Genomic DNA, 27,032 nt, shown 5'->3' on the forward strand with positions numbered 1-27,032 from the left:
GTGGCGGAGGGCACTTTACGTGCCACTGTCATTACCTCCATTTCCTGTTCCAGTCGCGTATGATTCGCGGGAAGAACGACTGCCGGAAAGCCTCCGTGCGCGCTCTAATCTCTCTAATTTTACATTCGTGATCTCCTCGGGAGGTATAAGTAGGGGGAAGCAATATATTCGATACCTCGACCAGAAACGCACCCTCTCGAAACCTGGACAGCAAGCTACACCGCGATGCAGAGCGCCTCTCTTGCAGAGTCTGCCACTTGAGTTTATTAAACATCTCCGTAACGCTGTCACGCTTACCAAATAACCCTGTGACGAAACGCGCCGCTCTTCTTTGGATCTTCTCTATCTCCTCCGTCAACCCGATCTGGTACGGATCCCACACTGATGAGCAATACTCAAGTATAGGTCGAACGAGTGTTTTGTAAGCCACCTCCTTTGTTGATGGACTACATTTTCTAAGGACTCTCCCAATGAATCTCAATCTGGCACCCGCCTTACCAACAATTAATTTTATATGATCATTCCACTTCAAATCGTTCCGCACGCATACTCCCAGATATTTTACAGAAGTAACTGCTACCAGTGTTTGTTCCGCTATCATATAATCATACAATAAAGGATCCTTCTTTCTACGTATTCGCAATACATTACATTTGTCTATGTTAAGGGTCAGTTGCCACTCCCTGCACCAAGTGCCTATCCGCTGCAGATCTTCCTGCATTTCGCTACAATTTTCTAATGCTGCAACTTCTCTGTATACTACAGCATCATTCACGAAAAGCCGCATGGAACTTCCGACACTATCTACTAGGTCATTTATATATATATGGTGTTAGTAGAGACCTTTATGAAACAGCTGTGCAGACGGCGTCAGTGTAGAGCTCAACGTCCAAGTGTGGTATTGTGTTTCTCTCTGACTGTTGGCAGGTTACTTTTGCGAAGTCGTTATGGCAACTTTAAAAGAACAAAGAGTGTGTGTGAAATTTTGTCTCCCGCTTAAAAGAAACTGCAACGGAGACGCACCAAATGCTTCAGGAAGCTTTCCAGGAGGACGCTATGTGTCGCACACAGGTTTTCGAGTGGTTTGGGCACTTTAAATGTGGTGAGATGTGTGTCGAAGACCGAGCTCGTTCTGGTCGCCCTTCGACATCGCAAAATGAGGAGAACACTGAAAAGGTCCGCCAGAAGATCGACGAGGATTGTCACCAAACGATCGACCAAATTTCAGCAGAGACAGGAATCAATCAGTTGGAGCTCGTGCCAGCGATTCTGAGCGAGGATTTGCACACGAGACGTGTTGCTGCTAAATTTGTTCCGCGCCATCTCACACAGGAGCAAAAACCAACCGCAAGAATGTGTGTCAGGACTTGAAAACAGAGATTGCACGTGATCCAAACTTCTTGAACAAAGTCATTACAGGGGATGAGAGTTGGTGTTACGGATATGACCCAGAAACCGAGCAAGCGTCAAGCCAGTGGAGGAGTCCCAACTCTCCCAGACCAAAAAAAGCGAGGCGAGTGAGGTCCAATGTGAAGACAATGATCATGGTCTCTTTTGATGTTCGTGGAATTGTGCATCGGGAATTCGTACCCCCTGGCCAGACTGTTAACCAGCACTTTTCAGGCGTCTGCGAGAGGATGTGAGGAGGAAACGCCCAGAACTTTGGCGTTCAGGTGGCTGGTTTCTGCATCACGACAACGCTCCAGCACACACGGCCTTACCAGTGACCCACTATTCGGCATCTCAGAGGTGGTCTGTCGTTCCCCACGCTCCGTATTCGCCGGACCTAGCCCCGTGCGACTTTTTCCTGTTTCCACAAATGAAAAAAAAAAACGCTAAATGGGGAGCGTTATGACGATGTGGAGGCGGTAAAAACAGCTTCGCAAAGGGCACTGGACAATATCAAACCTGAAGAGTTCCAAACATGCTTCCAACAGTGGGAAAAGAGACTTGACAAGTGCATCGCATCTAATGGAGAGTATTTTGAAGGTGACTGAAGTAATTTTGTGAAAAGGTTCATCAATAAATTTTTTATGACAACAATCCGGTTTCTTTTGGGTCCCTCCTCGTATTCCCCAGCTTAAAATAGTTCAGAGTTCCACATAATGATTCACAAATTAACACTTGTGAAATGTGGAACAGTAACTCCTACTGTGTCTATTCTCTGTTCTGTAAATCAAGTAGCAGAAGTTAGAACCCTACTGTGAAGCACTTTCAGGCATCTCAAAATATAAGGTCCCTTCAAAGGTTATGGTACTGTAGCGGCTGTTCACATTCAGTACCTTAGCCCGGTAAGGACAGCACCTTCCGTCTAACTACCGCCGCATCTCTCTCACGAGCTGTGTTTGCAAGGTGATGGAACGTATGATTCGTGCCCAGCTGGTACGGTGGCTCAACTTCTAACAACCCTACCACAGTAAAGGTCAAAAGTTAATTATGATTGTAGTGTTGCTCACGGTGCTAAATATTGAATTTTCGGCCAACAACAAAGTTATATTATGTGGCAGGTGTCATTAGAGCACAGTTAATAAAGTCATTTCTTGAAATAATGGATAGACTAGGCGCTCATCTTTTCGTGTTTCCCGCGCTGGTCTCGTTGTGAACTCGTGGCTCAGTCGTCGAAAATCTAGGTAGTGATGATTCCGAGCTCGGATGCAGAGAGGGCTAGGTGTTACTCTGTGATATTCAAAAGTTTTATAGATGTGTTTCATAAACCATCTTGAAGATTAAACTTTTGCAAGTTAGGACAATGGTGATGTAAAAAAGCAATCAGCACTCTGAATTTAAGTTGCACTCCTTTTTTATTACTTTTGTTGCAGTATCACGTAACTCGTTCCAAAACATCACTTCACAATATAAAACATACTTGAAAATATCTTCCTCACTGTTAAAGTTCACATTTCATAAACTGACTACGATTTGTGTCTTTTTAACACGACGACCAAACCTCGACTGTCCAATAACGGCTTACGTGCCCAAAAATCAGAGTTACAAGTATGTCAATGATCATAGTGACCAACGAAAGAATACACATAAGAATAATATCATTGCAATATATACATATCGACGTATCAAAGTACCTCTACATTAATGAAATCAAATCTGAATTTGTCACAGAAATATGTTAACTACTTTACAGAAACACAGTAGAATATTGCTGCTTTCAAGAGGTCGAGGTGAGGTGCCGTAATGGTTACGTAATTCAAGTACCATTACACAGTGCACAGTGGGGATTTCTAACGTGCTGTGCTGCAGTCAGCAATCTCGTCACTCTGTCCACATTTGCCGTGAATGGTTTTCGGTGGAGATCCCAGACTGTGGCCGTGTTTTTTTTATTTGGGGAAAGGCTGCAACACCTGCTGGAGGACTGCTATCCTCCGTACTCTCTACACGTGGGGCTTCTGTGGCCGCCTGCCCCGTTTCCTTGAGGAATTTTTAAAGGATCGGGTTTTCGAGGTACACGAGGGTTCTGCTTCGTCGTGCTCCTTTATCGAGGAAAACGGTGTACGTCAGGCTTCTGTCCTCACTGTTGCCCTCTTTGCTGTCACCATTAACTTTATAGTGGCCTGTATCTAGCTGGCCATCTCCAGCTCCCTCTTCGTTGACGATTTTGCCACCTGTTGCAGTTCTCCACACACCTGTCTCATCCAGCGGCATTTTCAGCGATGTCTCGATCGTCTTCACTCGTGGAGCATCGACACTGGCTTTCGTTTTTCCGCTGACAAAACCGTCTGTACGAATTTCTGGTTCCGCAGTTTGTTTCTACCACCATCTTTACAATTTGGGCCTATTGCTCTTCAGTTCGTTGATACCACAAAATCCTTGGGCTCGTGCCCAATAAGAATCTCTCTCGGCCTTACATGGCAGCCCGCTATATGCAGTCATTTGATGTCCTGCATGTCCTCGATGGACCTTCTTGCAGATCGAAGTCTTCCGAAGTAAGAGTGATTTCAGGTGTGCTTCAGGGGAGTGTCGTAGGACTGTTACTATTCACAGTATACATAAATGACCTTGTGGATGACATCGGAAGTTCACTGAGGCTTTTTTCGGATGATGCTGTAGTATATTGAGAGGTTGTAACAGTGGAAAATTGTACTGAAATGCAGGAGGATCTGCATCGAATTGACGCATGGTGCACGGAACAGCAATTGAATCTCAATGTAGACAAGTGTAATGTGCTGCGAATACGTAGAAAGAAATATCCTTTATCATTTAGCTACAATATAGCAGGTCAGCAACTCGAAACAGTTAATTCCATAACTTATGTGGGAGTAGCCATTAGGAGTGATTTGAACTGGAATGAGCATATAAAATTAATCGTCGGTAAAGCAGATGCCAGACTGAGATTCATTGGAAGAATCCTAAGGAAATACAGTCCGAAAACAAAGGAAGTAGGTTACAGTACGCTTGTTCGCCCACTGCTCGAATACTGCTCACCGGTGTGGGATACATTACAGATAGGGTCGATAGAAGAGATAGACAAGATCTGACGGAGAGCAGCGCGCTTCGTTACAGGATCATTTAGTAATCACGAAAGCGTTACGGAGATGGTAGATAAACTCCAGTGGAAGACTCTGCAGGAGAGACGCTCAGTCGCTCGGTACAGGCATTTGTCGAAGTTTCGAGAACATACCTTCACCAAGGAGTCGAGCTGTATATCGCTCCCTCCTACGTATATCTCGCGAAGACACCGTGAGGATAAAATCAGAGAGATTAGAGCCCACACGGAGGCATACCGACGATCTTTCTTTCCGCGAACAATATGAGATTGGAATAGAAGAGAGAACCGATAGAGGTACTCGAGGTACCCTCCGCCACACAGCGTCAGGTGGCTTGCGTAGTATGGATGTGGATCTAGAACCACCCTCCACCATTTACACCGATCCCTTGTCCTTTTGAAACTGGACTATGGGTGCTTTGTTCATGCATCTGCACGTGCGTTCCTCTTACGCCGTCTCGGTACTATCCACCACCGTGGTATCCGTTTGGCCACAGGTGCCTTTCACACCAGCCCGGTCGAGAGTCTGTATGCAGAAGCTGCCGATCTACCGCTGTCCTACCTCCGTGACTCTCTCCTCAGCAGCTATGCGTGCAGTTTGTCTGCCGTGCGTCACCACCCATTCTATGCCTCCTTCTTTGATGACTCCTTTGATCACCAGTATGGGAAACGTCCCTCTTCTCCATTACCTCCTGGAGTTTGGTTTCGGCTCTTGCTCCGGCGCATTAACTTAACGCTATGTAACATTACACGCGTATGCCCTATATCGTCGGATCTACTTTGCGCCACGTGAGTGTGGGGGAGTCAAAACTAGTAGTGACCCGTGACGTCATATCAACGTGAGATTTTTTTAAATACATAATTCATTTCTAAATTTTGTTGATTATTTGCAGACTAAATAATTTAATTATGTACAACATTTAATAGATAATGAGTTTTAATGAGATTGACATAAATATGTTTTGAGATACCAAGTCACCTTGTTGCATTAAGCATGATATGTTTTCTCTTTGTAAGGAAAAAATTTCCGTATTACTAGAGTGCGCGACCGAGTAGTCGTTGAGTGTGGATCTTCTGTCACATTCATGAATAGGCATAAAAATTGTTAATTCACAGCCTGGAGTTGGCCTGAAAATTCTTCTAGGGAACCACGGCCCAACTTTGGCGCAAACAAATCGCGCGTGATTTCTCAAATATCGGCACGGAGTTCGAGATACGCAGCTGGATGTCGGGCATTATCATTGCACATGAGATTCAGTGACATTAACTGCAATTTATGGACATTAGCTTGATAATAACTATCAAAGACTTACACGAGTTGCATTGTAATCGTGTCGATGCTTAAAACGAGCGAGACGCGATTTACTGTCGGGATATGACAAATACTAATCATTGCATAGTCATCTTGTTGATATGTTGCTTGGCAGCTCATAAATGGACAGTGATAGAATTATTGAAACGAACTTTCAAGTATTAATGACCACTACACACACATCAGAAAGTAATAACTCTAACTGTGAGTGACTTCTGGATTCGATGAGTTTTTTTTTTAATTTTTTAATTTTTTTTTTTTTAATTTCAACAAATTGGTATTAATAAACTTCTTTCCAGATTGAAACTTCATCAATGGTGTCGCACTCATTCAGTTTAGTAGAACGATATATAGTACTAGCTATGCTACTATTTATAGTTTTAAAAGAAAAGAGAGCACATACCTGTTTTTTTTTTCTTTTGAGAAATATTCGTACTTCTCAAACCAGAGGCACGAGTGACGCTCCCTCACAGCACTACGATGTCGTGAGCCACCACACACGTGTGCCCCCTTCTCACTACATTTCTGCATCGAAAACCGTGAGATACAGCCGCGGTACGAAGAAGGAAGAAAGAAGAGGAAAGATCAGTGAAAGAAACGAAGCAAAGAGAGAAGGGGAGGTCACAGTTCCCTGCAACTTTCCCAGTGGGTGTGAATCCTTCAGCACATTAGCTTCGTGCGGCAGCCCGTGTTCACCTCGGCCTTCGTTTGCTTTCTAAGGACACTACTCCAGCCTCACTCTATTGCCTTCAGTTCCGTGACCTTCACGCAGAACTCTGCGGTAGTACCTTTGTGGTGGCTCTCAGACTGACTGTGGTGTCGGGTGCGCCTTTGTCACTGGTGCCGACATTTTTTGGTATCGGCTTCCGGCACACGTCCAGTATTTACAGCAGAGATCTTTGCCGCATATCAGGCCACGCAGTACATCCAGCGGCACAGGCTTTTCCATTGTGTCATCTGCTCAGACTCTCTCAGCACCATTCAAAGCTACTGTGCGCTGTACACTGCACGTCCCTTAGTGCACCGGGTCCAGGAAAACGTTCACCTGCTCACTCTTTATGGGGCCGCTGTATTGTTTCCTTTCCTCGGGGCTCTGCCGTGAAAGTACAAAATAGAAAATCTGATTGGCTTTGAATTTTGATGGAATAAGTTACGGATAAGGCGGACTTCGTATTACCGATTGAGATAGTGCCGTAATTTCACCGTGCATGGCAGACCGGGTCGGCAACAATACAAAAAGCGACTGTACGGAAATAGCTTCAGAAATAAGTTGAAATTTACCTTATAATTCTGTCAGAAACGTAGTATCTATTATAATATAGTCTTTGTGGCTGCATCTGGAATACTTCTTGATTTTCTTGTTGTTGTTGTTGTTGTTGTTGTGGTCTTCAGTCCTGAGACTGGTTTGACGCAGCTCTCCATGCTACTCTATCCTGTGCAAGCTTCTTCATCTCCCAGTACCTACTGCAACCTACATCCTTCTGAATCTGCTTAGTGTATTCATCTCTTGGTCTCCCTCTACGATTTTTACCCTCCACGCTGCCCTCCAATGCTAAATTGGTGATCCCTTGGTGCCTCAGAACATGTCCTACCAACCGATCCCTTCTTCTAGTCAAGTTGTGCCACAAGCTCCTCTTCTCCCCAATTCTATTCAATACCTCCTCATTAGTTGTGTGATCAACCCATCTAATCTTCAGCATTCTTCTGTAGCACCACATTTCAAAAGCACCTGCTTTCTTTGGGATTGGAATTATTATATTCTTCTTGAAGTCTGAGGGAATTTCACCTGCCTCATACATCTTGCTCACCAGATGGTAGAGATTGTAGAGTTTTGTCAGGACTGGCTCTCCCAAGGTCGTCAGTAGTTCTAATGGAATGTTGTCTACTCCCGGGGTCTTGTTTCGACTCGGGTCTTTCAGTGCTCTGGCAAACTCTTCACGCAGTATCTGAGATAGTGCTAGTTGAAATCACATAAGGCGATTAAAAGTTAATTCAGAGGTTCATTGTGTAAATGTTTATTTGCTGTGGCTTTAAATGTATTGAAATATTGTTGTTTTATTGGATGTGCTGCATTTTTCTTTGATTGCAGATGTATTCATTTTTCCGCTAATTTATGCCTGTGAGTTATTGTCGAATCTCAAAGAGCTGTAACTTAGCCATCGTTTAGATTCTCTGACAGTCTGCCATTTCCAGGAGCATCCCCTTCAGGAAGGCCATGCAAATAACAGCCCTCCAAATTCCCGGCTTCAGGATTTTCCCCATTTCCAGCAATGCCGCTTGTCTCTGTACCTGGACTCGCCGCCACCGTTCACCTAGCTGGAAGGCGGAACAGCCGCGGCACGCCCTCAGACCTCATCCCCCTCAACAGCAGGTCCAGGTGGATGAATAACTCACTCACATGCTTGTAACAGTACACTGTGAAAAGTGTAAAATTGGTGTTGGCAATAGCTGAAGAGAGAAGTTCTGTACACACATCAGCTGTTCTTCTCAAGATAATAGCATATTTCGAAATGCAACAGTGACAATAACAAACGTAATTGTTGAGTTCAAATTAATGATATGGATATAATAGAGGGAAACATTCCATGTGGGAAAAATATATCTAAAAACAAAGATGGTGTGACTTACCAAATGAAAGCGCTGGCAGGTCAATAGACACACAAACAAACACAAACATACACACAAATTTCAACCTTTCGGAACCAACGGTTGCTTCATCAGGAAAGAGGGAAGGAGAGGGAAAGACGAAAGGATGTGGGTTTTAAGGGAGAGGGTAAGGAGTCATTCCAATCCCGGGAGCGGAAAGACTTACCTTAGGGGGAAAAGGGTTGGATATGAATGTGTGTGCGAGTGTATACCTGTCCTTTTTTCCCCCTAAGGTAAGTCTTTCTGCTCCTGGGATTGGAATGACTCCTTACCCTCTCCCTTAAAACCCACATCCTTTCGTCTTTCCCCCTCCTTCCCTCTTTCCTGATGAAGCAACCGTGGGTTGTGAAAGCTTGAATTTTGTGTGTATGTTTGTGTGTGTATTGACCTGCCAGTCCTTTCGTTTGCTGAGTCACATCATCTTTGTTTTTAGATATAATAGCATATTTCTCTATACAGTATGATCCTATTGCACAGTGAAATATACTTTAGTAAAAATGCGTTGATCAGTGACGACTTTTGCATAAACATGATTGTTTTCTGTAGCTCTGGACAAAACTAATTTTTACACATATTTCTGCGACATTTGTCAACGGCAGTAATGGATCAAATTTGGTGATGTGCACCTTGATGATGCTGACTTGCTAAAATACTTTACTAAAGACAAAGTCAGTTATGTGAGTGTGGCAGTCCCTACAGTTTTAAGAGTTCTGCTGTGGGTCTTCTTTCTACTTTTCCATCTATTGGAGTGGTGCACGATGATGTGTGAGGGTGAATTGGTAGCATTGACAGTTGGTAGGACCAGACTCGCACCTTCTACGAGGTGCGACAATAAAGTAATGAGACTGATTTTCTTTGCAAGATGTGGCAACCCTGCAAGCTTGCTTAAGCACAATATCTTTGACCTTGGTCTGTAAGCTGCTTCTAGTCCAAGCAGCACAGATTAGATTAGATTAATTATTCATTCTATAGACCCACAAAAGAGGGGATGCTCCTGGGTGTGGAACATGTCAAAAACATTACAAAAATATAATTAGAAAATGACCCTCAGTCAATAAACAGTCAATTTATGTACATGAATTAAAATTAAACTTCCACTATTTACTGACTTAAGACTTACATGTGCTTTCCATACATACATCATTCACATCGATGCAGCTGCTCAGTCGTGAGTTGTGCTATAATAAGTTAACGCATGTTTGTGTCTCTCGTCACAGAAATGGAACCGCATAATATTGTGCAACAATATGCCATTTCTTTTTGTATTAAATTGGGTGAATACTTGACAACGACTTACAGTAAGCTTCAGAAGAGTCGGAGAGGGATTATGTCAAGAGCTCAAGTGTTTCGTTGGCGTAAAATGTTTAGTGGAGGCAGAACGAATATTGAAGATGATGACCGCAGCGGACGACCATCAACATCACAAATGGATGTGAACTTGGCCAGGGTGCGTGAACTCGTATGATCTGATCGAAGATTATCCGTGAAAATCATTGCAGAAGAACTGTACATCAATCGAGAAATGGTTCGACTAATAATAACTGATGATCTTGGTATGAGAAAGATTTGTGCAACAATGGTCCCCAGAAATCTCACACCACAATAGCGAGAAACACGGAAAAATGTGGCAGCCGATCTGTTAGAGCAAACAGAAATCAATCCAGAATTGTTGAGCCGTGTTATCACTGGTGATGGAAGTTGGTTTTTTCAGTGCGATTCAGAGGCAAAACGCCAAAGTTAGCAATAGTGCTCAGAGAGATCACCCAGACCAAAGAAAGCTCACGTATCAAAGCCAAAAGTGAAATGCACGCTTGTGTGCTTCTTCGATTCCAAGGGAATTGTTCATAAAGAGTGGGTGCCTCCTGCACAAACAGTTAACCAGTGTCACTACAAAGAAATTTTAGAAAGACTTCGTAAAAGAGTTCTTCGTGTCCATGCCAACATTGGATTCTGCATCACTATAAGGCGCCATCCCATACTGCTCTGTCAGTACAGCAGTTTTTAACCTCGCAACAAATTTCAGTACTACCACAGCCACCTTATTCACCAGATATCGCTCTGTGCCACTTTTTTCTATTTCTAAGAGTCAAAACACAAACAACGCAACACAAGATGTCCAAAAAAGTTGTGACGAGGGTCTTGGAGGATATTACAGAAGATGAGTTCCAGAAATGTTACCATCAATGACAAAAGCGCTGGAAAAAGTGTGAGCAATCAGAAGGGAACTACTTTGAAGGGACAACACTAAACTTGACTAAAACGGTAAGCAACTTTTTTTTCCACATCAGTCTCATTACTTTATTGTTGCACCTCGTAGTACTGTCGGATGGGGATGTTAGAAATGAGGGGAGCTGGCCACTACATACTTCCAACAGCTTCGTAAGTAACTCAGACAATGTTGGAGCAACAACTGCACCTCTCCACTATGCAATGCAGGATTATAAAATTTCTTCAAGAAGTTAAAGTGATGGAAATTGTCCAGAGATTGGCTGCACAGTTTCGTGATCAGACATTGTCAAGGATGTGTGTGTGTGTGTGTGTGTGTGTGTGTGTGTGTGTGTGTGTGTGTGTCTCTGGTGGAAAGAGTTCGAGGAAGGACGAGAATGGAAAATCAGCAACACAGTTGCCACCCTCAGACTGGCATTACAGACGAAAACATTCGTGCGGTTCGAGACATTCTCAAAGGCGATCAACTGTTGAGGTTATTAGAAATTGCAGAAGAGGGTGGAATAAGTTACGGGGGCTGTCAAGTGACCATCACAAATTTCCTTCGGTTCCATAAAGTGTGTTCCAGTTGGGTCCTTTGCCTTTTGACCGAAAATTAAAAGTTCAAACGTCTGGAGGTCTGTCAGAGGCTTACAGTGAGGTTTGCGAAGGAAAATGGTGCATTTCTGATCGGTCGTCTCCTGCAATGAAATGTACATCACCACTATACTCCTGAATCCAACAAAGCCAAGTAGGAGTGGGAGAGGAAAGGAGACAGGACCCTAGTGAAAGCAGAGTTTTGACTGTCAGCTGGCAAGCTTCGTTTCACCATTCTTCTTCTTTTTCTTTTTTCTGACCACCGAAGCATTTTGCTCACTGATTTTTCACGCAACCAAGGCACAATTTCTGATGTGTACTGCTGCAAGTTGTCAAAGAAGGTGAGGGATGCGTATCGCTGCTAAAGACCGAGTTTGTCTGATTCGCCACATAATGCAGCTCCAGTGTGTAGTGATTCGAGAATTTCTGCATAAATTCTAGAACCACTCGGCCTTCTACCATCTCGAACACGCAATATTTTAGATACGAGTGCGAGAGAGTGGAATCCTACCTACTGCGCGTCACACATTTGTGTGTGCAGGTTGGAAATGAGTTGTGAGCAGACTGTAGACGCGGCGGTCGAACTGCATTGACAAGTACTTGTCGGTCGATCCGTGGAAGTTTAGTGAAAGTGGACAGAAGAACCGTGGAGTGTTTATGCTATTCTGTTCTAATTGTGTTTTGACCATTGTTATAGTACTGTGAACAGTTGAAAAAGAACCATTAAAAACTTCTGTCTTAGTCTTGGTGAAGGGAAGATGTGTATTCTGTTTCATGTTGAGAATGGACATGGTTTTTAAGTCAGCTTTCTCTTGTATGTAGTTTATTTAGTTTCTAATGCTTGGAGACACGAGAGACTTACAAAACAGTATTTATTTATGTGAAGTATGGAATTTGTAAAATGTCAGAAGTTGTTCGATACAGTTCTGCACTGTCGCCTGATAAACAAAGTAAGAGCCTACGGAATATCAGACCAGCTGTGTGGCTGGATTGAAGAGTTTTTAGCAAACAGAACACAGCATGTTGTTCTCAATGGGGAGACGTCTACAGACATTAAAGTAACCTCTGCCGTGCCACAGGGGAGTGTTACGGGACCATCGCTTTTCACAATATATGTAAATGACCTAGTAGATAGTGTCGAAAGTTCCATGTGGCTTTTCGCGGATGATGCTGTAGTATACAGAGAAGTTGCAGCATTAGAAAATTGCAGCGAAATGCAGGAAGATCTGCAGCGGATAGGCACTTGGTGCAGGGAGTGGCAACCGACCCTTAACAAAGACAAATGTAATGTATTGCGAATACATAGAAAGAAGGATCCTTTATTGTAGGATTATACGATAGCGTAACAAACATTGGTAGCAGTTACTTCTGTAAAATGTCTGGGAGTATGTGTACGGAATGATTTGAAGTGGAATGATCGTATAAAATTAATTGTCGGTAAGACAGGTGCCAGGTTGAGATTCATTGGGAGAGTCCTTAGAAAATGTAGTTCATCAACAAAGGAGGTGACTTACAAAACTCTCGTTCGGCCTATACTCGAGTATTGTAAAAGTAAGTATAAGTAAAAAGAATCTTAAGAAGTTCCTGTACCTAGCAAAATACTTTGGAGAAGAAGTGAAAGAGAGTTTGCAACAGCAGGCCAGCCAGGAAGGAAGTCTGGCTGAACACCTCCAGTAAGTTGTCTCGTAAAAGAAGTGGAAGTTTGCATCTATACTTCAACACTTTAAGTCATCCAAACCGTTAGAAGTGGTCTCCAAACTACAGAAAATGCACTGCACTCAACTCTGTCATCCTCCTTACAGCCCAGACTGATGACTCTGTGGTTTCCACTTGTCTGGACCGCTTAAAGAAGCTCTAGGAGGGCAAAGATTTGAAGATGACTAGGTCTACCGTATCTTCCTTCGTCGTCGGCGTTGCTGCCGTGAGGCACCGTTATATCCAGTGGAAAGGCGCGTCTATCTTAGAGCATGAGATATGGTAACCTTAAGTCACTGACGACACACAACGGTCACGGTAGCACCTGATTCCAGAACAACTGCAGTAGTTGGGATCTACCAACTACCCCCTCTTGACCAGGTCCCCAAAACTTAATTTGTAACGAGGTCCCTTCAAAGCAAATTGTCATAAAGATCGTCTATAAAGCCTTCGTACCACAATAAGAAATGTTACAGTTTATGGAATAATAACAGATACAACCAAGCTGTCTTGTTTCTTCTGTTTTATTTAACGTAACTTTGTTCACAGTTTTATTTCGCATTCACCACTCACTCACACTCTGATGTGGAGTATATGCGAGTGCCTGAACCCTAAGTCCCAACTTCCATCGAAACCATTTGACGAACAGTTTTGGTTGCTCGACACCAAAAAGTCAATGATAATGATACAGTATTTTGTAAGTGACTCTTCTAGTTTAGTCACCGCCTCCACGAATGTTTGTTAGGTGTAAGACAATTACACACTTTTCTCTCCGATTCGCAATTATTAAGAGTTCACTTAAAAGTTAACGTTTTTGTCCTTTTCATAAATTGGAGCCAGCTCTCCGCGATATAATTTAAAGAAAAAAAAAAAACGGTCTCAATATCTCGTCCCTCGTGAGATGCTTATAGATTTATCCCGGAATTGACCGCCCTCTAGGTGTACTCAATTTAATGACCGCACTTCGCTATCCGCGATTTCGTGTGCCTAAATGTCCTTTTGTTACTCCGATTGTATACCGTAGTTATTTAAAACACTCCCCTATATTTTCTCACTATGCACAATTAGCACTTCTTTACTTGTTTATTTCTAAGATTAAACGAAAAAAAAAAAAAAAATGACGCCGTATCGTCAGCTTTGTCCATATGAAGCACAAAACACCTCAATATGCCTAATTTTACCTCATCTTATAGGATCAGCTACCTTACTCATTAATTTACTACATATTATTTCCAATAACACTAAACAGGTATTGCTGTTATATTTTAATTGTATTCAAAAGCATGTTATTATTATTATGACCGACCAAATCTTAACAAATCGCACGGCGTGCATTTTTAACGATAGCTTTACACTCGCCCAGCCTTTATTCGTGCAATATTATATATAAATATACAGACAGGACCGAAAGATCGATCTCTCTGCCGTAACCAATAGAGGCAAATACGCTATTAAAGTTCCGTTACATCTATCTCGACTTGTATTGTTACACAGGGTATTGAGGAATTTGAGCACAACTGGCTCCTGTCGCAACCAGCTCCATTCTGCAATGCTGCAATAGAAGGTCTTCCTTCTCACTGGGAAAAATAATTTGTAACTGCCTTTTGATTTAATTAAAATAAATTACTGTTCGTTTGATTCATGCTCATCCTCCTAGACATCAGCAAAACAGTTTAGCCAAACTTTATTAGGCCTGGGCAGTTCTATACCTCAAACAATTTGCAAATACGGGCTGTTCAAAAGGTCTCTCCACAGGGCCGTATGATTGTTAGCCGTGCGTGCCATATGCCGCAGTGAATATACAAAAATGAAACTCGGTGAAATACAAGTTATTAATTTATTGAATATTCATTTTTACTTACAAATTTTCACATTAAATTTTGAAAGTGCCCCCCTTGTTGTTGAATACACAATTCAATCCGTCTAATCGTGTTTCCAAACACGATGTGTTACATTTCTTCTGTAACAGAAGCAGTGAAAGTGGGTATTTCAGTTTTCAATTGATCGATGGATTTTGGACATTTTTTATAGACAGTTGCTTTCGCTGCACCGCAGAAGAAAGAGTCAGGTGGTGTTAGGGCAGGCGATCGTGGAGGCCAAAGTCCCTGTCAAATTATGCGATCACCAAAAACATCAGCAAGCAGTGACATTGAAATGCGAACTGTATGTGCGGTTGCACCATCTTGTTGAAAATAACCGTTCAGTATTTCACCTAACACAAGTTCTCCTACGAGTGGGTACAGAATATCACTGCAGTATCGTTGTGCGTTTATTGTTTAGCTGAAAAATATGGGACCAACAATCCGAAGTCTAGAAATTGCAATCCAAACTCCTATTTTCACAGGATGAAGTGGTTCCTCACGAATACACAATGAGTTTGCAGTACTCCACATATGAGAATTTTGCGAGTTCATGTACCCGGATAAATGAAACCACACCTCATCAGTGAAAAACGTTTAATTTAGAATATCCCTTTCATTTTATTGATGAAATTTTTGAACCATTGACTATAATGCAGTCTCTTGCCATGATCAGCATTTTTCAGTTCTTGCACGACTGTCACTTTGTATGGGAAAAGTTCTAATTTTTTTCCATACAGCTGTGTGGGCTGTTCCGACACTAACATCGATTTCCCGGGCGAGTTTTGTTACTGACTTGTTCGGACTTGGGGACATTTTATGGGAAATATTGAGTCAGACAAAAAGCTGGAATGACCACTTCTCAGTGCATCTGTCACTGAACCCGTACTTCGAAATTTGTTAGTCAAATCTTGCACAGTATCGCAATGTGGGAGTGTTACCTCCGGGAAAACTGAATTCAATGTTTGACGATCTGAAACTGTGTATTTACCACAAGCTTCGAACACTCGTTCAGCTAAAAACACACTTTCTTCAATGGTTACCATTTTAACAGTAACAAAAACGAAACACACGAAGAAAGGAACTAAACTTGAACATTCGTGTCAACGCGTAACGACACACACCGGCGACACTACTGCCACTGGCCGAGATAAACGAAAGAGTGGAATGCTGGGAGAGTCCACTTGAACAATCATATGGCACACGCGGCTAACAATTGTACGGCACTATGGAGAGACTTTCTGGACACCACGTACAATATAAACAGTGCTCACCAAGTGGCGACAGGGGAATGCACACGCAAAAGAATTTAACTTTTACGAGCTTTCGGCACCACTGGCTCTTTCTTCTGCCAGAAGAAGGAGGAGCCACTAGCGCCGAAAGCTCGTAAAAGTTAAATTCTTTTGTGTGTGTTCCCCTGCCGCCACTTGGTGAGCAGATTTTTTTTTACGTATCCGTTTATATCATATGAATATAATAGAGGGAAACAGTCCATGTGGGAAAAATATATCTAAAAACAAAGATGATGTAACTTATGAAAGCATTATTATGTTGATAGAGGCACAAACAAACAGACACAGACACACACACACAAAATTCAAGCTTTCGCAACCCACCGTTCTTTATCAGGGAAAAGGGAAGGAGAGGGAAAGACCAAAGGATGTGGGTTTTAAGGGAGAGGGTAAGGAGTCATTCTAATCCCGGGAGCGGAAAGACTTACCTTAGGGGGAAAAGAGGACAGGAATACACTCGGGAGGGCGCGCGCGCACGCACACGCACACACACTCACACACACACACACACACACACACACACACACACACACACACACATCCATCCGCACATATACAGACACAAGCAGACCCTCTGCAGCACCTGTAGCGTTGCACAGCCAGTTAGTGCAGTGCCGCTACAAGAGGAGCTGATGTTGGTATGTCTGCTTGTGTCTGTATATGTGCGGATGGATATGTGTGTGTGTGTGTGTGTGTGTGTGTGTGTGTGTGTGTGTGTGTGTGTGTGTGTGTGTGCGAGTGTATACCCGTCCTTTTTTTCCCCTAAGGTAAGTCTTTCCGCTCCCGGGATTGGAATGACTCCTTACCCTCTCCCTTAAAATCTTTCCCTCTCCTTCCCTTTTCCCTGATAAAGAACGGTGGGTTGCGAAAGCTTGAATTTTGTGTGTGTATGTTTGTGTTTGTTTGTGCCTCTATCAACATACCAATGCTTTCGTTTGTGTAAGTCACATCATCTTTGTTTTTAGATACGTTTATATTATATTATCAGTAACTAATTTTTAAATTGTTACAATATTTGCACAGCAAAAAGAAAAAAAAATGAAAAATAAAAATAAAAAAAAATAAAAAGAAATAAAAAAAAACATAAAATTGTTTCGGTGGCAACTGTAATCACTAATCGAACTATCCGTAGCTGACGCTTTCCTCACACTGGCAATCGATAGCCTTTTCCCAGTTGAGCCTAGACTTCCAGCGACAGTAGAGATCACACTGTCACCACAATCCTCCTCTTTTCAGAAAATTACTCTACGCCACAACGCCCGACGCGGAGACCGTAAAGCGGAAAGCGATGGCGGCACTGCACGAACTCGGCGTGCAACGCTGCAGGTGCTGCAGAGGGTCGCAGACCGACCAGGAGACGCGGTCCCCGCATTCGCTGGCGCCTCCGTCCGGCAGCGAGGGAACTGCCGGACCGGAAGAGGGAGCCGCCTCCGGCTCACCACTGGTGAGTGCTCGCAGCTCCTCGTGTAGCGGTCCCACCTGCTTTTATTTCTCTGTCTGTCGTCCTCGGAGTCGACTGTGACGTGCAGAAGGCGTACGACACAACACGGCGCCATCACGTCCTCTCTACACCTCATGGTTGGGGTCTTCTACATCTGCATCTACATCCATACTCCGCAAGCCACCTGACGGTGTGTGGCGGAGGGTACCTTGAGTACCTCTATCGGTTCTCCCTTCTATTCCAGTCTCGTATTGTTCGTGGAAAGAAAGATTGTCGGTATGCCTCTGAGAGGGCTCTAATCTCTCTGATTTTATCCTCACGGTCTCTATGCGAGATATACGTAGGGGGGAGCAATGTACTGCTCGACTCCTCGGTGAAGGTATGTTCTCGAAACTTCGACAGAAGCCCGTACCGAGCTACTGAGCGTCTGTCTTGCAGAGTCTTGCACTGGAGTTTATCTGTCATCTCTAATGCTTTCGCGATTACTAAATGATCCTGTAACGGAGTGCGCTGCTGTCCATTGGATCTTCTCTGTCTCTTCTATCGACCCTATCTGGTACGGATCCCACACTGCTGAGCAGTATCCGAGCAGTGGGCGAACAAGCGTACTGTAACCTACTTCCTTTGTTTTTGGACTGCATTTCCTTAGGATTCTTCCAATGAATCTCAGTCTGGCATCTGCTTTACCGACGATCAACTTTATACGATCATTCCATTTTAAATCACTCCTAATGCATACTCCCAGATAATTTATGGAATTAACTGCTTCCAGTTGCTGACCTGCTATTTTGTAGCTAAATGATAAGGGATCTTTCTTTCTATGTATTCGCAGCACATTACACTTCTCTACATTGAGATTCAATTGCCATTCCCTGCACCGTGCGTCAATTCGCTGTAGATCCTCCTGCATTTCAGTACAATTTTCCATTGTTGCAACCTCTCGATACACCACAGCATCATCCGCAAAAAGCCTCAGTGAAATTCCGATGTCATCCACAAGGTCATTTATGTATATTGTGAATAGCAACGGTCCTACGACACTCCCCTGCGGCACACCTGAAATCGCTCTTACTTCGGAAGACTTCTCTCCATTGAGAATGACATGCTGTGTTCTGTTATCTAGGAACTCTTTAACCCAATCACACAATCGGTCTGATAGTCCATATGCTCTTACTTTGTTCATTAAACGACTGTGGGGAACTGTATCGAAAGCCTTGCGGAAGTCGAGAAACACGGCATCTACCTGGGAACCCGTGTCTATGGCCCTCTGAGTCTTGTGGACGAATAGCGTGAGCTGGGTTTCACACGATCCTCTTTTTCGAAACCCGTGCTGATTGCTACAGAGTAGATTTCTAGTCTCCAGAAAAGTCATTATACTCGAACATAGTACGTGTTCCAAAATTCTACAACTGATCGACGTTAGAGATATAGGTCTATAGTTCTGCACATCCGTTCGATGTCCCTTCTTGAAAACTGAGATGACCTGTGCCCTTTTCCAATCCTTTGGAGCACTACGCTCTTCTAGAGACCTACGGTCTGCTGCCGATTTTTGTGCGAGAATTTCTGTCGCGTCATACCTTCCACGTGCAAGTCATGGCCTCCCATAGTTCCCCCCCAAGTTCAGGAGAACGGGGTACTGCAGGGATCTGTCTTAAGTGTCTGCCTGTTTTTAATTGCAATTAACGGGCTCGCTGCGGTGGCGAGAACATCTGTCTCGGCTTCCTTGTATGCTGACGACTTCTGCCTGTACTGTAGCTCCGTTGGTACTGTAGCTGCTGAACGTCAGCTGCAGGGCGCTATCCGCAAGGCGCAGTCTCGGGCTGTAGCGCACGGCTTGCAGTTTTCGGCTGCCGAGACCTGCATTATGCGTTTCTGCCGGCGACGCACTGTTCACCCTGAGCCGTGGCTTTATCTTGCCGGTGAACTCCTTGCTGTGGTGGAGACACGTCGGTTTTTGGGTCTGGTTTTTGATGCCCGGTTGACTCGGCTCCCACATATTCGGCAGCTTAAACAGACGTGTTGGCGGCATCTTAATGCTCTGCGATGCTTCAGCCACACCAGCTGGGGCGTTGACCGATCTACCCTCTTACGGCTCTACTGGGCGTTAATCCGGTCCCGTCTGGATTATGGGAGCGTGGCTTACGGTTCAGCATCCCCATCTGTGTTGTGGGTGCTGGAGCCAATCCTTCACAGCGGGATACGCCTTGCCACTGGTGCTTTCCGGACCAGCCCTGTGGACAGCATACTAGTGGAGCCAGGTGTCCCTCCACTGCGGTTATGGAGCCAACATTTACTGGCCGCTTATGCTACACCTGTTTGTAGCCTGCCCAGGCATCCTAATTATCGTCTCCTGTTCCCGCAGTCGGTGGTCCGTCTCCCAGAACGTCTGTCCCGGTCGGGTTGTACGATCGCGGTCCGCGTCGGAGAGCTTCTCTCCGGGTTTGGGGTTTTCCCTGTTCCACCTCCTTTCCGGGCACCTCTGCGTACACCCCCGTGGTGTGTGCCTCGCCCTTGCCTTCGGCTGGAATGGCACAGGGCCCGAAGGACTCGGTCCCTCCGGAGGCCTTCAGCCTCCGCTTTCTTTCCATCCTTGCCACGTATCAGGGCTCTGGCGTTGTTTACACTGACAGTTTGACGGTTGCCGGTCGTGGCAGTTATGCTCTCACTCTAGGGGACCATTATGAATGACACTCAATGCCGGCTGGCTACAGCGTTTTCACTGCTGAGCTGGTTGCCATCTTTCGTGCCCTAGAGTATATCCGCTCCTCCTCAGGTGAGACCTTCATTATCTGTAGCGACTCTCTGAGCGGTTTACGAGCTCTCAACCAGTGTTTCCCTCGTTCTCATCTGGTGATGGCTATCCATGAGTCCCTACATACTCTTGCCTGTTGCGGCCGCTCTGTGGTCTGTGTGTGTTGACTGCCACCAGTGAACCAACTCTGGACATTGGCCTCCTGGAGTCTGATTTGCGAGTTGTCTTAAGCCGCAAAGTTTTCACGCTTTGGGACACTGTATGGCGCGATCTGACCACACCCAATAAACTCCGTGCTGTCGAGGAGACAATGACTGTGTGGCGGTCACCCGTGCGAGCCACTCGCAGGAACTCAGCTGTCCTTTGCCGGCTCCGCATTGGCCACACCCAGCTGACGCACAGATATTTACTGAGCCGTGAGGACCCGCCTCTCTGTCGCTGCGGGGCGTCTTTGACGGTGGTCCACATTTTGTTGGCCTGTCCACTCTTAGCTGTGCTCAGGCAGACATTTGCGCTGCCTGATACGCTCCCTGCCCTTTTAACTGATGACCCTGCTATGGCTGGCTTCGTTTTACGTTTTATTGGGGCAGGGGGTTTTTATCACCTACTCTGAGTGTTTGTAATTTTTTTGTTGTGAGTCTGGCCTTTGGCCTACGATTTTAGACTGGGTTATTTTTTAGTGTGTTTCTAGGTGATTGGCTTTTCCTTTGTTGTCTCTATGGGTCTCAGTCTGGGTCTTTCTTGTCCTATGTCGTCTGTTGTCATGTCCATTGTTCGTTTTTATTCTGTGTGAGTGTTTGAAGTTTTGGAACAAGGGACCGATGACCGTAGCAGTCTGCTCCCTTTATTCCCACAAACCAACCAACCGACCGACTTACTGTGTCGCTACACTGGCTGAAAAAAGGGTTTTGTAATTTGGACGCGGACTGCTGTAAATAATGTAGCCGACATATGCACAGTTGTGTTGCCCAGTCTTTTACTTACACTGTTTACACAAGCACCCAGTAATGCACAGTTACATATGTATTGGCAGGGCATCATTGTTTAAACTTTCCATAAGCCTCATTGATAGTTAGCAGGCGAACCTCCACATACTGCTAAAATAGTTTCTTGTTGAACATCTAAGAGCAGTAAAAACCAAATTCACAGTCATTGAAGAATAATCAGGTATGTATGGAGCAGACACTGTCACTGTTTTTACACACGGCGTCATTGTTTAACACTTATTACACTGTTAAGTTGAAGCATTGTTGTTTTTCTAACCAGCGCATGTTACTCGTGTGAAACTCGGCCGTGGACTGACTGTCTCCAGACCAAAAATCAGGCCCTTATACACTACTGGCCATTAAAATTGCTACACCATGAAGATGACGTGCTACAGATGATAAATTTAACCGACAGGAAGAAGATGCTGTGATATACAAATGATTAGCTTTTCAGAGCATTCACACGAGGTTGGCTCCAGTGGCGACACCTACAACGTGCTGACATAAGGAAAGTTTCCAACTGATTTCTCATACACAAACAGCAGTTGACTGGCATTTCCTGGTGAAATGTTGTTGTGATGCCTCGTGTAAGGAGGAGAAATGCATACAATCGGATTTCCGACTTTGATAAAGGTCAGATTGTAGCCTATCACGATTGCGGTAATCGTATTGCGACATTGCTGCTCACGTTGGTAGAGATGTGACGACTGTTAGCAGAATATGGAATCGGTGGGTTCAGGAGGGTAATACGGAACACCGTGCTGGATCCGAACAGCCTCATATCACTAGCAGTCGAGATTACAGGCATCTTATCCGCATGGCTGTAACGGAATGTGCAGCCACATCCCTATCCCTGAGTCAACAGATGGGGACGTTAGCAAGACAACAACCATATGCACGAACAGTTCGATGACATTTGCAGCAGAACGGACTATCAGCTCGGAGACCACGGCTGCGGTTACCCCTGATGATGCATCACAGACAGGAGCGCCTGCCATGGTGTACTCGACGACAAACCTGGCTGCACGAATGGCAAATCTTCCATTTTTTCGTATGAATCTAGGTTCTGTTTACAGCATCACAATGGTCGCATCCATGTTTGGCAACATCGCGGTGAATGCACATTGGAAGCGTGTATTAGTCATCGCCATACTGGCGTATCGCCCTGCGTGATGGTATGGGGTGCCATCGGTTACACGTCTCGGTCACCTCTTGTTCACATTGACGGCACTTTGAACAGAGGACGTTGCATATCAGATGTGTTACGACCCGTGGCTCTACCCTTCATTCGATCCCTGCGAAACCCTACATTTCAGCAGGATAATGCACGACAGCATGTTGCAGGTCGTGTACGGGCCTTTCTGGATACAGAAAATGTTCGACTGATGCCCTGGCCAGCACATTCTCCAGATCTCTCACCAATTGAAAACGTCCGGTCAATGGTGGCCGAACAACTGGCTCATCACAATACGCCAGTCACTACTCTCGATGAACTGTGGTATCGTGTTGAAGCTGCACGGGCAGCTGTACCTGTAGACGCCATCCGAGCTCTGTTTGATCAATGCCCAGGTGTATCGAGGCTGTTATTACGGCCAGAGGTGGTTGTTCTGGGTACTGATTTCTCAGGATCTATGCACCCAAATTGCGTGAAATGTAATCACATGTCAGTTCTAGTATAATATATTTGTCCAATGAATATACCTGATTATCATCTGCATTTCTTCTTGGTGTAGCAACTTTAATGGCCAGTAGTGTATATCGTCACAATAATAGGTGCTGAAAGTACACATTGTACAAAGTTTAATTTACAGAAATTACAATTAAAACTTAACTCGTTAAATTAACTGAGTACATTGAAAAATTGTCTTTTTAACAGTTTCTTCTACTAAAGGGTTTAAGCCGAATTATTTGTTTAAACCATGAAACTAACATATGTAGTTACACAAACAATACGTTTCACAAAATTGATAATTACTTTGGAATTAATCAAGTGCTGGCTTTGCTAACATGTTTTTGAAGAGAGCTAAATAGATACTTTAGGATTACTAGTATTTCGTCTACGAAATGTTTGTAATTAGTATAGAATTTATATTTGTTTATACAGGGTGTACAAAAAGTCTCTCCGCAGTGCCGTATGATTGTTAGCCGCATGTGCCGTATGCTGCAGTGAATATACCGAAATGAAGCTCAGTGAAATGCAAGTTATTAATTTATTGAATATTAATTTTTACTAACAAATTTTCACATTAAATGTTGAAAGTACCCCCCTTGTTGTTGTATACACAATTCAATCCGTCTAATTATGTTTCCAAACACAAGGTGTAACATTTTTTCTGTAACAGAAGCAGTGAAAGTAGGTATTTCAGTTTTCAATTCGTCGATGGATTTTGGACGGTTTTTATAGACAGTTGCTTTCGCTGCACCCCAGAAGAAAAAGTCACTTGGTGTTAGGTCAGGCGATCGTGGAGGCCAAAGTCCCTGTGAAATTATGCGATCACCAGAAACATCAGCAAGCAGTGATATTGAAACGTGAGCTGTATGCGCGGTTGCACGATCTTGTTGAAAATAACGGTTCAGTATTTCACTTAACGGAAGTTCTCCTACGAATGGGTACAGAATATTACTGCAGTATCGTTGTGCGTTTTTTGTTTTGTTGAAAAACCCAGGCAGGTGAACAATCATACGGCACGCGCGGCTAACAATCGTACGGCACTGCGGAGAGACTTTTTGAACACCCCGTATGTCAAGAATACAATTTCAGTTACGAAACAATTACTGATTTCGCCCTGTAATGAAAGATAGTAACTAGGAATAGCTGCAATAAATTAGAAAATCAATTACATACATAAAACTAAGCACAGAATTAGATCTGGTGGTATATTCTTTAAAACTGAGGGCCAACCTTTCTCTTACAGGAAAAAGCAGATTCTATTGTTGTATGCTAATGGTAAATAGTTAAAAGTAACAAAACAAATTTAAGGAGGCAGATGGTAAAACGAGAGGGGAATTAAAAATATCTCAGCCTGGTTCGTCACACTCTGTCTGAACTTCTGTTGTATTTATGTGCCTGGTGGGCATTTACGTCCTGCAGTTAACCTACTGTGTGCAATTTCTCATGAATTTCCCAGTATATACAACAGCTGTCAACTAAGGCCGAGAAAGAGATTACCAAAAAGTGTGGAACAATTACCATTTTCCTGAGTGCGTATTTAGCCGAGCAGTTAGCGCCACTGCCTCCAGTGCAGTAGCACCATGATTCTGTTCCCAGAACCTCCACAGACTTCTTTCCTGAGGCAGGGCAGTCTGGAACACGGTCCAATTGGCCCTTGCATGACCGAATGAGGAGCTGCCCAAATAAAGAAGCAATGGCAATACTGACGGGAGGGATTGGAACCTCAAATTTCCCTGTATGCAGCATCTGCCTGGCCAGGAAAAGTCTAACGCTTAATACACGAGTGGTGTTTACGTACGTTTACTACCTTAACTTTTCTCAGTTATTTCCAGGTTTCTGCATTATCAGCTGAGATAATGTTTCGAGGCTGTGGAAAAATGAGTGTAGGGTGTCTGGACCCTGGGTGTAGATTGTGAAGGCACGAGGGCTATCCAGAAAATAAAAGATGTGTAGGTCTATGACAGCAGGGGACAGGGCGACAACCGCCATCTTGGCTCCGTAACGTTCCTACAGTTGGTACGCATCCATTGGTGGTAGAGTGTGGTCTGTGTCCCTGCTACTTTGGTTTCCGTGATGTGTTATGCAGTGCAGTACAAAATCCCAGCACGTGGAAGGTGCATTCCGAAGTCAGGTTTTTGTTGGCAAAAAATTGCGAGCCATTTGAAGTTTATTGTGACCTCTGTATGCATACTCCAGAGGTACAGTAAGTGACGCTGAGTGAGGCAGTTGCGCAGAGATTTTAAAAATGGCCGTACCACTGTTCGTGATTAGGACCTTAGTGGTAGGTCTAGCCTTGTGAGCGATGATGAAATGAAACGTGTGGCGAGAGCAGGAAGATCTGCAGCGGATAGGCACTTGGTGCAGGGAGTGGCAACTGACCCTTAACATAGGCAAATGTAATGTATTGTGAATACATAGAAAGAAGGATCCTTTATTGTATGATTATATGATAGCGGAACAAACACTGGTAGCAGTTACTTCTGTAAAATATCTGGGAGTATGCGTGCGGAACGATTTGAAGTGGAATGATCATATAAAATTAATTGTTGGTAAGGCGGGTACCAGGTTGAGGCTCATTGGGAGAGTCCTTAGAAAATGTAGTCCATCAACAAAGGAGGTGGCTTACAAAACACTCGTTCGACCTATACTTGAGTATTGCTCATCAGTGTGGGATCCTTACCATATCGGGTTGACGGAGGAGATAGAGAAGATCCAAAGAAGAGCGGCGCGTTTCGTCACAGGGTTATTTGGTAAGCGTGACAGCGTTACGGAGATGTTTAGCAAACTCGAGTGGCAGACTCTGCAAGAGAGGCGCTCTGCATCGCGGTGTAGCTCGCTGTCCAGGTTTCGAGAGGGTGCGTTTCTGGATGAGGTATCGAATATATTGCTTCCCCCTACTTATACCTCCCGAGGAGATCACGAATGTAAAATTAGAGAGATTAGAGCGCACGCGGGGGCTTTCAGACAGTCGTTCTTCCCGCGAACCATACGCGACTGGAACAGGAAAGGGAGGTAATGACAGTGGCACGTAAAGTGCCCTCCACCACACACCGTTGGGTGGCTTGCGGAGTATAAATGTAGATGTAGATGTAGATGTAGAGCCTCCCGGCGGGTAGACCTGATCGCCTTCACTTCGGTAACTTGCACATCAGTGGGGATGAAATGCTGATGGTGAAGATGACACAGACACCCAGTACCTGAGTGGAGAAATCTCCCACCCAGCTGGAAATCGAACCCTGGCCCCCCGGCGTGACGAGCTGGCGCACTGTCCACTCAGCTTCTGTGGCAGACGTGACCAACGCTGAAAATCGATGACAAAATTTGTGAAAATTGCCATTTCACGATTACAGAACTTTTGAAACTTTTTCCCCAAATTTCACAGAGGTCGGTGTGTGGAGTTGTGGCAGAGACGTTCGGTTGCCACTAATTTTCTGCTAGGTGGGTTCCCAAAATTTAATTGCATATATCAGATTTCTACAAAGATGGTATTGAAAAACTCATGCCTGTAGCAGGACTTTGAATTTCGCCGCGCTACACTCGTTCCCTCAGATATGAATTGTACCGTCGCAGCTGTACGAGCGCTCGACGGCAGAGAAAATGTACACTCCTGGAAATTGAAATAAGAACACCGTGAATTCATTGTCCCAGGAAGGGGAAACTTTATTGACACATTTCTGGGGTCAGATACATCACATGATCACACTGACAGAACCACAGGCACATAGACACAGGCAACAGAGCATGCGCAATGTCGGCACTAGTACAGTGTATATCCACCTTTCGCAGCAATGCAGGCTGCTATTCTCCCATGGAGACGATCGTAGAGATGCTGGATGTAGTCCTGTGGAACGGCTTGCCATGCCATTTCCACCTGGCGCCTCAGTTGGACCAGCGTTCGTGCTGGACGTGCAGACCGCGTGAGACGACGCTTCATCCAGTCCCAAACATGCTCAATGGGGGACAGATCCGGAGATCCTGCTGGCCAGGGTAGTTGACTTACACCTTCTAGAGCACGTTGGGTGGCACGGGATACATGCGGACGTGCATTGTCCTGTTGGAACAGCAAGTTCCCTTGCC

General features: G+C 44.4%; 1 protein-coding gene across 1 annotated transcript in view; it reads left to right on the forward strand.

Annotated features, from left to right (window-relative positions):
* Window positions 1-27,032, forward strand: part of LOC124720216 — a 199,118-nt gene that overhangs the window by 103,837 nt on the left and 68,249 nt on the right. The window contains exon 8 of the mRNA XM_047245537.1: window positions 17,341-17,548. Within this exon, the coding sequence (XP_047101493.1) occupies window positions 17,341-17,548 (208 nt within the window). The remainder of the gene's footprint in view (window positions 1-17,340; window positions 17,549-27,032) is intronic.

The sequence above is a fragment of the Schistocerca piceifrons genome, chromosome 11, assembly GCF_021461385.2.
Source record: "Schistocerca piceifrons isolate TAMUIC-IGC-003096 chromosome 11, iqSchPice1.1, whole genome shotgun sequence".
NCBI lineage: Eukaryota > Metazoa > Arthropoda > Insecta > Orthoptera > Acrididae > Schistocerca > Schistocerca piceifrons.